We start from the raw sequence: 15,976 nt of genomic DNA, 5'->3' as shown, positions 1-15,976 counted from the left end.
GTGAAAGTTAGTGAGAGAGTCAGTCAGTCAGTGAGAGAGTCAGTCAGTCAGTCAGTGGGAGTGATAGTCAGTCAGTCAGTGAGAGTGAGAGAGTCAGTCAGTGAGATTGAGTCAGTGAGAGTCTGTTAGTGAGAGTCTGTCAGTCAGTTTTTCAGTGAGAGTCAGTCAGTCAGTCTGTCAGAGAGCGAGAGTGGGGGAGTGTCAGTGAGAAAGTCTGTCAGTGAGCGAGTCTGTCAGTGAGTGAGTCTGTCAGTGAGTAAGTCTGTCAGTGAGTGTGTGTCATTGAGAGACTGTCAGTGAAAGTCTATCAGTGAGAGACGGTCAGTGAGAGTCTGTCCGTGAGAGTCTGTCTGTCAGTGAGAGCCCGAGTGAGTGAGTCAGTCAGTGAGAGAGAGTGAAACAGTAAGTCAGTGAGAATGAGTGGGAGATTGTCAGTGAGAGTCTGCCAGTCAGTGGGAGTCAGTCTGTCAGTGAGAGAGTCTGTCAGTGAGAGAGTGAGAGTGAGTCTGTCAGTGAGAGTGAGTCTGTCAGTCAGTTAAAGTGAGTCTGTCCGTCAGTGAGAGTGAGTGTCAGTCAGTGAGAGTGAGTGTCAGTCAGTGAGAGAGAGCGAGTCAGTCAGTGAGAGAGAGCGAGTCAGTCAGTGAGAGAGAGTGAGTCAGTCAGTGTGAGAGAGTGAGTCAGTCAGTGAAAGAGTGAGTTAGTGAGAGTGAGTGAGTGAGTCAGTGAGAGTGAGTCAGTCAGTCCGTGAGAGTGAGTGAGTCAGTCAGTCAGTCAGTCAGTGAGAGAGAGTTAGTGAGTCAGTGAGAGAGTGGGAGAGTCTGTCAGTGAGAGTGAGTCTTTCAGTTAGTGAGAGAGAATGGGAGAATCTGTCAGTGAGAGTGAGTCTTTCAGTCAGTGAAAGTGAGTCAGTCAGTCAGTGAGAGAGAGTCTGTCAGTCTGTGAGAGAGAGTTAGTGGGAGAGTCAGTCAATGAGTGAGAGCGAGTGGGAGAGTCTGTCAGTGAGAGTCTGTCAGTGAGAGTGAGTGAGTCAGTCAGTCAGTGAGAGAGAGAGAGTGGGAGACTCAGTCAGTGAGAAAGGGGGAGAGTCAGTGAGAGTCTGTCAGTGAGAGTGAGTCAGTGAGAGTGAGTCGGTCAGTGAGTGAGAGTGAGTCAGTCAGTGAGTGAGAGAGAGTGGGAGAGTGAGTCAGTGAGAGAGAGAGTGGGAGAGTCTGACCTACATGCTGTGTCTCCTGTTATCCATATGCATCCACAGAAGTCGTGCTGAGAAATATTCTGTTAAGGGTGGGCCATGACAACGAGGGATGCTGAAAATGTTTCGGTGACTCCCAATTTCAACCCCACCCTTTCCAATGCTGGCCCGGTTATACTATGGTATTTTTGACATATGGTTCACCCATGTAATATGGATGGCATAAATTGCATAATTCTGACACTGTCATACTTTATATCATATTTGATGAAGGGGCACCCATGGAATATAGGGTCTCCCATGACAAATTGCTGTGCCAGTCATAATGGAGGAATTTGTTGAAATATAGGGGCATCCATAACACATTTTAAACAAAGAAAATGGGGTCATGTTTAATTGGCTTGGCATACCATGAATGGATTTGAATATTTAATCAAGGCACTTTCAGCACATGTGGCATTTAAAAAAAGTATATGCCTGATTTCTCACATTCTCTTTAAAAAAATTCTAAAAAAGAGAACCCCCCCCCCCCCCCTTGAAGATGTCTGGCTTACTCGCTTTGCTTCTCACTATATTTTAGGGCAAGTGTTATTCCCCAGAACTTTCAAAGATCAAGTCTGCACTATAACGTAGGTGGTATCTAAAATAGACATTTTTCTGTGTTATTTTGTTATGCAAATCATGCATTTAATATGGTACTTCAGTGAAGCCGTGTTGTGTGATGTTAGTCATGTGACATGCTATCGTGGGATAAATCTGTGGCAGGGGTCATATGAAATCACTTCTTGTGATGTAATTAAGGCCAAATGGTATGTGATGTCACTTCTGCTATCCCTGGCATTTTGATAAATCAACAACTATGAACAACAAGAATTACAAAAGGAATAGGCTTTACAAAACACCCAATAACTCACGACAAAAGAAGCAAGAGAATAAAGTGAACAAGACAAGGACGAAGTCCAAGAACATTGGACGCAGCACAACTTAAAAGCAGATGATTTAAATACTGTCCTATACTGATCTGTCCTCACACAACCTGGAATCCTTTCCGTTCCATCTTGTATTAGAATTCTACATAGAAAAGAACAGTGCTTCCTATTATTGCTACATGTACATATGTTCTCCAACCATTAGCGGTCCTCATAATGCAGCTTCATCAATCTTCTTCTTATGAATGAGTCTCTAAACCTTGAAAAACCTTTCTGTGTCCTCTAGTGAATGCATGCTGTGAAGAACCTTTTCAAGAACGTATGCAGTTGCGGTCGGAGTTTGCTGTGTGCTCTCTGGGAGATGCCGTTGTAAAGAGTTCTGCAGTCGTTTGTTTCTTGCATATGCAGGAGCTCTAATGCTAATGTGGCTGAGTATGCAGCTACAAGTCTGTGAGACAAGAATGACCCAAAATGCAAATGTTTTATGCTTCATCTTGTACATTTGTGGATGCAAAAACGCATAGTTGGAGGCTACCAATGTGCTATCTTGAAAATGCTCAATAGATATTTTCTTCCGATTTGTCACGTGGTTATCATGAACATATGTTTGTGAATGCCCATGACTCTTCTGAATTCTGGCGTCCATTTCACAAAGATGAACAAAAGGAAGGTACAATGAAAACCCAGAGATGATTGAGAACATTAATCACTAAGATAGTCTCTTATTATTTCAGACATATACCATGGACTATTCAGATACTTCAGTCACCTCAAGTGGAATTTCGAAAGGAATGAGGAAGGTTAGTGTGATAAAGAACTTTTTTGAAATGTCTGGAAAAGAACTGACTGAGTTCATGTTTTGAATATAATGGCCCATGTTTGTATCTAGTTCTCATAAATAACACTGGAATGTCAAACCTCTTCATGGGATATTTATTATTAGTCATAATCACATATTTCCTATTTATGGTGATAGAGATTTAGACATTGAATAGGTTGGTTATGGCAAGATGCCATTGATGACTATTTGATTACCTGGGTTTGCCCTTCCATACTTGTATGTTTAAGCACAGGGAACGGTTATATGCTAAATAAGCTGGCATGTTAATAATTTACCTTTATCCTAGTCACTTAACAGTCTGTTAGGGAAAGGTCATGTATCATACTCTGATAGAGGTAATTAGTCAGTCCTTATGAAAGCTGTGGACCCTTAGTGAACTTAAGCAGGATGGCTGTTATATGTCAACACCAAGGATACTTGGATGAATACATCCAAAGGCATTCATTGTACCTTATTATTCAACCATACTAGTGGCACTCAAAATAAAAGTGTACTGGGGCATTCACCAGGGATTTTTCATCTCAGGACCCCCCTAAGGCGTCGTCTGTGATTCCAAGTCCAAATATTCCATAGGTTTCATATTAACACGGGGCATATTAGCAAGTGGAAGTATCGCCGCTTTTTCAGCGAATTGTGCCGAGAAAGCGGCGATACTTCTAGACCCCTATTCACAAGGGCATTTTAACGCCTGACTCAGGCCCACTTTGAATGTCGGCGACAAACATTGCTAATGACATGCAAAGTGGGCGTTCCCACGTTCAACCACATGTAAAATGTGGTTGGAGGTGGGAACACCCTATTACCAAGGCAGGCGTTTGGAGAGGCAGACCTGCGATAAACTCGTTTATCGCAGGTCTCCCAACGTCTGCTCTGACCAGGTGTTAGGGCATTGATAACATAGGGGAGTGGATCATAACGCTGATTCCACTCCCCCATGTTATAAATGCACAAATTAGTGCATGAAAACAACGTTTGTTTTCATTCGCTAATGTGCCTTATCGCCGACTATCGCCAGATTTCATTTCGCCTACGTGATGCGCATTGATAATTGGGCGCTATTGCGGCAAAAAAATCCGGCGATAGCCGGTGATATGGGAATGTGCGTTGTGCGTTTTCTAACGCACTTCTAGGTAATATGCTCCACAATCTCTCTGTGTTTTGCCACTGTGCAGACCATGCAGTTCTTCCCATGTGTCAAATGTAGCCAAAAAGCGACTCTGAAATAGGTTGTGTATGTTAGAGATCCCCACTTTCTCCCAATGCTCGGTTTCATTTGAAATGAGACAATGTATGTAATAAGCTGGCTCTGTAAATACTATACCAAGGTAAGGTATAGTGTGCACAGATTTCAGTATATCCCCAAAGGTAGGCAGAGGTAAGAGTAGGTAACCTGTAATTCTCTGTTTCTGGTAGTGTAGGCGAGCAGTAAGGCTTTCTCAGAGGTTTCTCATTTGTTGTACACACTCAGGCAAGAAATTATGTCACACACTCAAAGACTTGAACTCAGACCGATTTGTTGTAAAAAAATATTGTTTTTACATGAACACACAAGGAGGCGGATTTGCTATATGTGATCTGCACATCACATTTAGTCTCTTTTCATGTATCAAAGCAGTATATCATATCATCCCACTATTGAGTGCAAACTAGGGGGGTCATTAGGATCGCGGACGGACTTGAGTCCGTCCGCGACCCCAGAGTAGTTGGGAACATCTGCATGGGCTGCGGCGTTCCCTCTGTGCAGATTAGGATGTGACCGCCAGGGTGGCGGTCACATCCTCTATCTTTAACATTGCGGCGGGTGCAGCTTCAAGCTGCACCCGCCGTAATGTTAAAAATGCATGCACGGCATTTGCGTGCACAAAGCAGCAGGCACCGAGCGGTGCCTGCTGCTTTGTTCACGCAAATGCAGGGGGGTACCATAGGTACCCCCCATGTGCACCCCCCACCACCCCTTCACCCAGGGGGCCCGCAACGGGCCCCCGAAGTGATGGTACGTATGCTTTTCCATGGCGGAAAAGCCGCCGTGGAAAAGCATAGAAGTGCAGACATCCTAATATGCCTTGCGGTGTCTGATAGACACCGCCAGACATGTTAGAGCTTTTCCGCCACGGTCGGAAGGCGACCGCGGCGGAAAAGCTGCGGACGGAATACCAGACCCACCAGCCATCCTAATTTGGCGGTGGGTCTGTGGAGGCTCCGCAGCGGTTTTCCCGCATCCTCCGGGCCTGCGGTGGCTTCCGCCGGCCCGGAGGATGCGGGAAAACCGCAATCATAATAAGCCCCCAAGTGTGTAATGCTTATCCACCTAAAGCGTTGACAATTAGACAATCTGCCCACCCATGGTGTAACAGAATATCGCATCCATAAAGTACAAAGAACACCTGTGCACATCATATCCAGTCACTTTTATCCCAGTGCCTTAAGCACAAAGTTTCAATGCAAATTCTTTTTCCAGACACTCCTTCTTAATCCAAGGGAATCACGTAGTGTAGACGAAATACTTTATTTTCTTTTTGTTAGAATCAAGTGCTTCACAGCCGACGCGCGTTTCGCCCTTTCCGGGCTTTCTCAAGGCAGGTTTTCAATGATCCTTAGCACAATATATTTCTTAACATTCGTCTCAATAAATCTCTCTAAAAGTACGCTTCGTCTGATTAGTTAATCCAACGTTTCCAAGCACATACGATAGAAAGTGTAGTCCTTCCAAAATAGTCATTCAGGATCCATGTTAAGTTCCATCAGTAAGACGCCATAAGTTTCACCAACACACGTGTGTAACACCAGGAGTTCAAAATATTGTTTAATTATATTTATTTTCTAGAACCAAGCCAAGCCTGGTACAGGTAAGTATAACAATACTTTGCAAGAATATGCAGTTTAAATACAGTTTGATTGCTGTGATTTAGTTACAGTATAACCATTTGGTATTCGCAGATAGTCAGAATTACTTTATGATTACTTTTTTTATTCAGCCAGATACCTCTAGATGCCACACTGTTGCATTTCCTGAGAGAAGGAAAAAAAATAATATAGTGCGTTTTGCAAACTTATCACAGGTTTACAGTATTACACACGAGCCACATTTAGTCCTGGGAAGGCAGAAGTGTGTTTCATGGGTCCGTGGGAAAGATTCGGTCAATGAGGCACTCGAGTCGCACCATCAGTGGCAAAGAAACGGCTGGGTGCAAACTGCAGGGACTACACGTCTGCCAACAGGCTTAGTGCAGTAATTGGTTTGTGGTCTGTGGCAACCAAGCCACCAGGATGGGAAACAAAAATCTCCTGGGGTCGAGGTAAGCACTGTAGGGCCCAATGGCCAACAAGAACGACACCACCAGTGGCGCAGAGGCAGCTGTGTGTAGGAGGCAGTCTTGGCTGATGCTGCAGATTCGGTCGCGGTTCCATCGGAGTCGGTCAGCTGCTGTTAAGGCGATTGGGGTCTTTGGGTGTCGTTGTCCCGTGTTAACACAAGCGTTCGGTAACAGTCAGTTGGACAGTGGTGGTTGCTTTTTTTGGGCTGCTTCAGTTACGGAGTCGGTCAGGGTGTCTCCTTCGTTCCCTGTTGAGGGGCCCTTCCAGTTGTTTGGCTGCAAGTTCATTTTAGGAACTTCTGCCAGTTCGGGGGTCCCTGGGATCCCGGGTAGGATCATTTGAGGGACCTCCTTGGGATGTTGGATCACTCGGGCTCAGGGAGCTAGGAGAGAAGTGATGTAGACTCATGGAGTTGGCCGGAGCCAGAGTCAGTTATTTTTTAGCAAGTTCAGTGCTCAGGGGAGACAAGGTCCTTCTTGAGTCACAAAGGCAGGGCAGGTTCTCTGGGTTTTCAAGGACTGCTGGCTTCCTGGGCCAAGGTAGTTGGTTCCTGCTCTTCTTCTTTCCGCATGGCTGTTCGGCTCTTCTTCTTCATGCTTTTACTTTGCAGTTCTGATCTGAGGGGGCAAGGTTCAGGGTTTTCCTAATACTAAATTTAAGGGTTTCTACAGGTAGGTATAGGTCGGAACCAATGGATCCCCGCCTTGTGGTGAATACACCCCCTTTTATGCCACCCTCTCATCGGAGGAGGGCATGTGCCTCAATTTGATTGGTTAGGTTTCTCTATCTGCCAGAAGTTGTGCTTCACCTCTCTTCCCCCACCTGAGGGGTGAGGTTGGCAAAGGTGGACAAACCTCGATTCCTATCTTGGTTTTTCAAGCCGATAGATACTGTAGGGGTACAAGGCTCATGCACCTGTACCCTCACCACTGATATAGCGCACCCAGCTAGAGGTGTGGCTTACCTTTGCCAAGGCAGTGGGTTGTAGGCATGACACACGGGTATGTGCACCAAACGTGTGTGATGGTACAGGCCTCTAAGGGTGTCACAATAAGTGCTGCAGCCCTTAGGGGCATTTCCTGGTCACAGTGCCATTGGTGCCTAGGGTACCATTTACAAGGGTTTTGCATGTGGCCAAAGAGTTGCCAATAGGGTTTTGCAACATACAGTTTTAGAGAAAGAACATATGCCCTGGGCACCTGGTTGGCAAGAGCCAAGGGCACACTCAGTCGAAAGACATCAACATTTAGGCACCAGGGATGTTGACGTACAAACTAGTTTCTCATGACCTTACCAAGAGTACGCCAATGGCTTAGACCCAGAGCAGTGTAGTCCTTACACTAACTTTGTTGTTCCCCTAGTGGGCTTGTCTGTGTTTCTTGTGGTCTCAGATCAGTAGTAGGAACTGTGATATTCTCAGTAAGAATGACAGACATGGTTCAAATCTTTATGTTTATATAAGAATTATTGAGCAAAATACATGAAATGTATCATCAGCATAGATTTTAGTAAACAGAATAGCGACAGGAGGGCAGTAGGGGTATTTAGGCTCCGCACAGTGATGCTACTATGTATCAGTGAACAGTAATATCTGCTTCGTCTGTGATAGTGCTCCAAGGAATTTGAGCACTGACCGCCCCTCATTGTTAAGAGTGCAGACAAGTCCACACTCTTATTGCACAAAACAAAATTCAAAGTCCTGAGCCACAGTCACAGAAGCAATATTGTAATCAGTCCAAGTAGTAATCTTCTCAAGTCGTTTTCATGATGGTTTATTCAATTTCATATAGGTCCAAATACAATGTGCTTCACTCCTTCAACATAACAGGTAGCCACAAGTTGAGACAACATGTGTTTCATCTGGTTTGCAGCCATTATCTCGCATTTTTTATCCCGCGGACTTTCAGTCCGCATACCATTATCCCACAAGGTCATTGACCTCGCATACCATTATCCCGCATTTTTTTCAAAACGCATGTGCATTTATCACGCTTGCCTTTACAACGAATTACGTTTTAAAGGCATGTATGGTAAATGCATTTGCGTTGTGAAAACCAAGATGACGAGAGAGGTATGTGAGTTTGTGTTAATTTTTTCATGGATTAGTGATTGTGTAGTGTAGTGTTGTGTAGTGTTATGTAGTGTAGTGTTGTGTTAGTGTAGTGTAGAGTTGTGGTGGTTGTTTAGTGTAGGGTCGTGCTGGGGGAAGTGTTATAGGGTTTAGGGTAGTTTTGTAGTGTTTGTGTAGTGTAGGGTCATGCTGGGGGTAGTGTTTTAGGGTTTAGGGTAGTGTTGTAGTGTTTGTGTAGTGTAGGGTCATGCTGGGGGTAGTGTTTTAGGGTTTAGGGTAGTGTTGTAGTGTTTGCGTAGCGTAGGGTCATGCTGGGGGTAGTGTTTTAGGGATTAGGGGGTGCAGTGGTTTAGTGTAGTATTGTAGTGTTTGTGTAGGGTCATGCTGGGGGTAGTGTATTAAGGTACTGTTGTAGTGTTTGTGTAGGGAAGTAAAGTGCTTTATGGTAGTGTTGGGGGGTCGTTCTGGGTAGTGTAAATGTAGAAAAAGGACTGTGTGTCAAGGGTGGGTGGTGCAGGGGTACTACATTAGAGTGTAGAGTAGTGTAGGGTAGGGTAGTGTACTTTTACTTACCTTTACAACTTTTACAACGAGTATACCTTTAACATGCATGCCTTTACATTGTAAAGGCATGCGTGCTAAAGGCATATTCCTTCTAAAAGTTTTCGTTCTTTTAATTTGCGGCCTAATAGTACATGCAGGATTATTTTTGCGGACTAATGGTAAGCGGGCTGTTTGTCTGCGGTATATCGTCATATATTCGTTTCATCTATAGGCACATACCTCAGACTTCATCAGGGCCCAGAACTCGAGTCTCCGAAGAAGGATCTATATATATAATATTCACAGAATTCAGCCACACTTCTTTATTGTTGACGTATCAAATTTGGCAAGGTAACCTAAAGTCACTAAAACGCGAACATTAAGTGCATCAGTGTGACCTCCAAACAAAAAGGAAAACAATCTTCAATATTCCAATTGGATACTCCTTTCCATATCCAAATTCCGGCGCGTAACACGCCGGAATTTGGATATGGAAAGGAGTATCCTCCGCTTCGGTAAAGCTTATACTACAGATTGCATATTGGAGTATTGATGATTGTTTTCCTTTTAGTGTGGAGGTCACATTGATGCACTTACTTATTGCGTTTTAGTGACTATAGGGTACCTTGCCAAATTTGATATGTAATTCTAACAATGTGTCCAAGTCTAGTACAGGGGCTCCCCTGAATAGTGCATTTGCACTCCACCATTGTCTGGCTCTGGTTGACCCCAAGTTCCTAAGCCAACACCCCACCCCTGACAGCTTGGTGGTGCAGGCTTCTACCTCCTAGGGCACGTTTCCGTCTACCCCTCTAGTTAGGGAATCCAAGAAGCTGCAATCACTTGGTAATAAGATATTTTCTTCCTCTAGCCTGGCATTAAGGTTGGTGAATACTGCACACTTATTGGACTATTGTTCCCTCTCCCTTCGGGAGATGGTTGCCCAAGTGCTGCCACAAGTCCTGGAGGATTCCCGGGCTGTGCTGTCTCAGAATGTTAAGAACGCGAGAGATGCAGCCAAATTCGCCTTAAAGTGTGTCCTTGACATGGCTGATTCACTGGGCAGAGCGATTTTATCGACAGTGGCCTTGCGGTTCCACTCCTGGCTTAGAACGTCTAGCTTCTCGGGCTATGTACAGGCTAATTTTATGGACATGCCTTTTGATGGATCCTGTCTTTTTGGGGACAAGGCAGACTCAGACCTAGAACAGTTCAAGGACTCTCGAGCTACATCCAGATCTAGGGGCCACTCTTCTACACCTTGTGGCCTGTCTAGCTTTTGGCACTTTTGTGGCAATGGAATGGGATTCCAGCCGTATCAGCCCTATCCCAGCCAGCTTCCTGCACAGACTTCCTAAGTTGTGCGGGGACGTGGATGCTGTTCATTCTCTCCTGGAAATGGAGGCCGGAAGTTGTCGGCCAACCTGCCATCAGCAGGCACAGCCTCCAAGCACTACTAGTCTAACTCTGCAAGACCACACCACTGCTGGTGGTTGGAGGATCCTTCATCATCATCTCCCTCACTGGAGGTCTATACCACCGGACAAGTGGGTCTTGCAGATCATTCAGGAGTGCTGTTCTCTGTCTTTCCTTTCTTTTTTTGCTCCTATTCCACCAAACCAAGAACGGCTGGCGGAGGTTCATTTAAAATTGCTCCTAGAGGAAGTTACAGCTTTCCTGGCCGAGGGAGCTATAGAGAGGGTCCCGGTTTACCTACCCCTCGACGCTGGGTCCGGGAGGTCGGCGTCGAGGGGTATGTCGCACAAGAGGCTACACGGGGATTAAGAACCACACTGGAGCTCTGAACCCGTTGTACAACCCGCCGGGTACTGTTGTTGTCTATATTCTAAACCCACTAGGTAGATGCAGGTCAACACAGGTATTTTACATGGAATACTACTCCTTGTAGAGAATTCATTTTTTTAAAACATAACATTAGATACTTACATTGATCACACTTACGTAGACAGTTGCTCCTCCAAGATTTTTTTATTTATTTAGGTCCTAAAGAATCGCAGCGATTGCGCATACGGGAGAAACATGTCGACCAATTAGAGCACAAAACTGAACTGAGACTCACAATAGGAAGCATTATATTCCTTCGAGTTCCAGTTAGTTGGATAATTTTTAATTTAAGCTGGGGACCCCAGAATAAAATTGATCCTGGTACTCCAAGCTTTATTTTAACTCACTTGAAACGTCTACGCTTTTCTGGCCCCATACCCACACTTCACCTGACGGCAGTTGGATAGAAGATCTCCTCCAAAGTGCCCCTCTTTGAGGTGTCGCCCGTTGGGTATTGCACCGCTGACCCAACAAGGAGCAGCCCAGTTGATGAAGCATGACACCTGCAAGGGTGTGTGAGGGCATTACATCCAACAAAATGGAGGCCCAACTGTAGGACACCACGTGACCCTACACCATCCAAAACCCACTAGCGTGACATGTACATTCATCTGTTTGAGGACCAGATCAGCTTTCTTTGTTTCACTTTTGGCTCAGGGTCTCCTAGTCCTGGGCATCTGTCAGGCAGCATCTTGCCTCGGCACTCGGTCCGCAGGGACGGGTAGTTTGCCAGTCCGGTCCTGCAGCACATTCTATTGTGAGGAATCAGTCCACAGCTGACCGCCAGGAGGGTATTGCTTTGGTATCAAATTGAAAGGTTAGGAATCCACTGCTAGAAGTCTCTATCAGATGAACTAGTTACTTACCTTCGGTAACATATTATCTGGTAGAGACAATATGCAGTTGCAGATTGTTTACAGACCCACCCATGCCTCCCCGCTTTGCGGGCTGTTTTTGTTAGCGCTAGCGTAACTCCCTTTTCAGGACCCTAGTTTGGCACTTGTTTTGGTCAGTATTTTCATGGCTCTGTTCTTCTGGCGTGGAAAAAATAAAACGTACTGACGTCTGCGTGCCTGGTTGGTGCCTATATAGGTGACTGCAAAGATAATAAACAATGTCACACGCAGCCGACTGGAGCAACCCGACGTCGCGTGCAAGGGGTATTGCTTGAGCAAAAGTTTCTGGATCCAGCCTGATGCCTGGGGAATTCAAAGGTAACAAATCTGCATTTAGATATTGTCTCTACCAGATATTGTGTTACCGAAGGTAAGTAACTTGTTCTATAGGAATTTAGACAAAGAATGTAATACATTACTACCCAATTACATGGTTTTAAGGATATGCACAAATGAGGAACAAGTAAGAAGAAACATTTAACTAATGAATACATTTTAAAGATTTCCTCATAATACTGTTGCACTCGCACAGTTTATTCAAGCACTGTAAGCGGCACATTGTATAAACAACTGTCTGAGACAGTTGTGATGTCCTTGGTTAGGTGCAGCGTGGTGAGAAACCTCAAGAACCACGAACAGCCTCTAAGTGAAAAGCTTACAATTCTTTATTTAGAGCTGGGAAACAGCAACAACAATAATTAAGTGGTATGCTGCAACATCAGTTTAAGATGGAAGAATACATAAGCACAGTTCATGTTAGCACAAGCTCAGATTTTAGTACGTTTAAATCCCCACCGTATGTTTTAGAGCAAGACCTTGGTTTCAATCAAGAACCAGTCTCATATCTGGTTTTTGATGGAGAGTTTGATATCTCCTTCAACGAGATCATAACAAAATTGTTGTCCCTCTTTCTCAGTGCCAGTGGATGGATGCATATAGTAGCATATTTCACATGACACAGGAAGGATCATCATTCTTACCAAGACACAGGAAATGTGAGGGGCAGTAACTAACAAACGCCACCTGTACGTTTTGCTTGGTTTAAAAACCGGAAGGTTTGTAGCCAGAAAAAGTACTACATTTTTTCATACAATAATGAAAACAGCTGAATGGAAATGTTGAAAGACTTAATATGACCTCAGTTTTGTAAGACTAAAGTCCTTCATATAATTGCTTTAACTGTACAAGAATATGTCATCTCAGTTATAAAGGAGTGATACAAAGCTGGAGAATTTACTGTGCTTTTCTTTTTGTCTCTTTTATTTCAGGAAGGGGGCTTGCTAATAGATTTGTGTGTCCAAATAGATGGTTGATATATGATGCCAAATGCTACTACTTTTCGAATGAAAATAAAACTCTGCAATTGAGTAGTATTTTTTGTTCCTTACATGATGCTCTTCTTGCAATAATCCTTGAGCCTAAGGATATGGTAAGCTGTGGAAAGCAACATTTTAGGTAAAAGAATTCCATTGGCAAATGAGTTAATCAAATAGGTGCTCTTATTCAATATGTGGCAGTGGTAAACATGTGCATTTGAATTGTTGAAACTATTCAGCCGTTTTAGAGAATACGCGACTAGCGTTTCAGCGTACACTATTGCTCAGTGTCTTTATAGTAGTGAACAGAATCTCTGACAGTGTGCAGCAATGGTCAGTGGTCATTCCATTCTTTCCATCTATCTTGAAACGAAGCAGAATGACTTGACTAGAGATTAAAGAGGTTCAAACTTCCCTGCCTTCCTTATTTAGAGTATGGCACATTTGTGCTAGTTGTTAAAAAGCAAAGAACCTAGGTATGTTTGATATGAGAGCTGCTGGGTGTTTAGAAGTATGGTATTTGGAGGAACGTGTCACAAACTTTAACATTGCCCTAATCATTTAGCTTATCCAAAGTGTGCCCATAAATACATGTTGTTGTTTTTCATTTGTAAATGATGCATATGATTCTGATGTAATTGCAAACAACGTCATTCCAAGTGAGAGGTAGGGGAAAAACATTTTCTTTGCCCAGGTCTTTTGTTTTTCAGTTGGTAGTGCTACAGCGCAGCTCCCAAAAAAATATTTCTAATCTTCCCTCACCATGTCCCCGAAACCTTTAAACGCATTAGACATACACCAGTGGGGCCCTTAACACTGCGCATTTATTCTACTCACTTGGTGAATCGTAATGGAGAAATGCTGTAACATTTGGTGGAGCGCGTAAACCTATTTAACTATTTATTATTTACACCTGCAGTTTAAAAGAACAATTTACCATAATTTATTAAACATTGGATTATTCAGACACACCACCATAATGGCAATGGATCTGCTAGAAAGAAAATTAGGCGTAGGAAAATCACAAGACCAGCTTTTAAAATTCCAATTCCCAATTTTATTGAAAGCAAAACTTTATTATGTCTGATATTTATACATTAGTCAAATCTTTATTTAGTTAAATCTCAAACTTTATTTCAATAATGATCATTTTATTCAGAGCTCAAGAAAAATCGCTTTAGTTTAGATTTCAGTAAAGTTTAGCAAAAAACAGATAGTTCCAACGTCATTATCTCCTAACATCCCTGTCTAACACCCTTCATCTTATCCTTATAGTCCTGCAAAACAAACAAGGTAAAATAGAACAGAGTCTTACATCCAGGAATCGAGCAGCATCTCCGATAGAAATTGAAAAAGCGACCCCTTCTAGTCAAATCCAGGGGTTTTTATACCTTAATTCTCCTAACTTAATCTATCTAAAAGTAACTTATCAGTCCTCATTCAAATTCTCATTGGACAGTTTCGGGGTGGGTGAGCATCATCTCACCATTACGACACACATTTTTCTATTTGTCAGCAGAAAAATAAAGGGTCTTTGTCATGTTCAGTTTGAGACTGAGGCGCATCCGCGATGAGCAACATCAATCCTCTTTCCCAGGCTCTTGAACATTACATCGTCCATGCTTGGCACCCAACCAAGGTTCCGGGCTACATTCAGCCTTGAACTTTTCTCGGACACAAGCATTTCACTCTGACTTGTAGATTTTAGTGCGCCTGCAATTTTCTGCTCTTGCTCACAGTTTACCCACACGTCCATTTTGTTTAGGCCTCAGAGGCCACTTTTTGGAACTATCATAGAAAGAAACACAAATTCATGTTAGTTATTGAATTGAAACCCATTCTGTTTACCTCCCACCATACTAATGTTTCCCATTAGTTGTTACCTAGCAAATAAGCCACACAAATGCATTTTATACTTACATAATCGACCTCCTCTTTTCACAATACGTGTACAAAAAGCACATTTAAATAGCGTTTTGTTTATAACTAAACGGCACATTAGTTCACAATACAATAACATTACACATTAGCTAGGTTTATTGCAACATACAAGCAAAATTAGTATTCCCGTGCGTGAAAAAATAAAACATTATGTGTGCATCTTACTCTATGGTTGATTAATTTCACAAAAACATGCAATTAGTAAACATTTTTGTTATGGGACATTGACTTCAAGAGGGGTACACAAAATGTTGTGTTTGCCACCTCGCTCCATCAGTAGTCATCTAGGTATAGTCAAACAAGTAGTTGCCTTCTAAAGTTAAGACCACGATTCATAATGAGTTATTCATGAACATATACAGATTACTATAATTGTTTACATCTATTATGAGTTAAAGCCCATGGAATGGGTGAATAACGACGTTGTCTTAGATCTACTGGTTGTAAAACTGCACAGTATTTCCAATTTTGTGTGCTTTAATGCTTCCTATTACCACCTGCGCAAAGCAGTTGGCTGACGTAAAAAAGTAACCTCTGTGGAGGGTGGGTGGAGGAAGGGTGGGGGTATCATAGTAGGGAAAGGGAAGATTACTTCTGGCAGAGGGCAGCTCTGAGTGCTCTGCCCTGGCTGTCAAAGAAAGTCGAGGTGGAGTGGGAAATGTAGCTTGGCTGCTATTGCAGCCAAAGTCTCATGAAATTTTACGAGCCAGAATTTCTAGTAAACTCACACTCCGGGAAAACAAGTCCAGAAACTGCTGGCCCTTTGTGAACAGGCAGCGAATTATCTCAGCAGACATTACTGTTGTGCCTGACTCGTAATCAGGCCCTCTGTGAGACAGTAAAGAGCATCCCCCGGTCCTCCATGTATATCAAATTTCCATCTATTTTCAATTTCTGCAGTGCTCGTCTCTCGGTTCTGTTTCATGGTTGCCTAATAATACCCATACGTCAATTAATTTTTGTCTGTGTGAATGCCCAGGCCATGCTTTTCAAAGATAAAACATTTCTTTCCAAAGATAATGTTTTCGAGCAAATTTATATCTATAAGCATCTTCTCTCATAGGGGATTTCCATTTATAGTCATAAGCAC

The 15,976-nt window shown here is 43.3% G+C and overlaps 1 protein-coding gene across 1 annotated transcript in view; it reads left to right on the top strand.

Moving 5' to 3' along the window:
• LOC147700893 (C-type lectin domain family 2 member A-like) overlaps positions 1–15,976 on the top strand; it is a 246,646-nt gene that overhangs the window by 84,816 nt on the left and 145,854 nt on the right. The window contains exons 4-5 of the mRNA XM_086928530.1: positions 2,853–2,918; positions 12,898–13,058. Coding sequence (XP_086784656.1) covers positions 2,853–2,918; positions 12,898–13,058 — 227 coding nt within the window. The remainder of the gene's footprint in view (positions 1–2,852; positions 2,919–12,897; positions 13,059–15,976) is intronic.

The sequence above is a fragment of the Lissotriton vulgaris genome, chromosome 7 (genome assembly GCF_964263255.1).
Source record: "Lissotriton vulgaris chromosome 7, aLisVul1.2, whole genome shotgun sequence".
In the NCBI taxonomy this organism is placed as follows: Eukaryota; Metazoa; Chordata; class Amphibia; order Caudata; family Salamandridae; genus Lissotriton; species Lissotriton vulgaris.
This window is presented reverse-complemented; position numbering and strand designations above follow the sequence as displayed.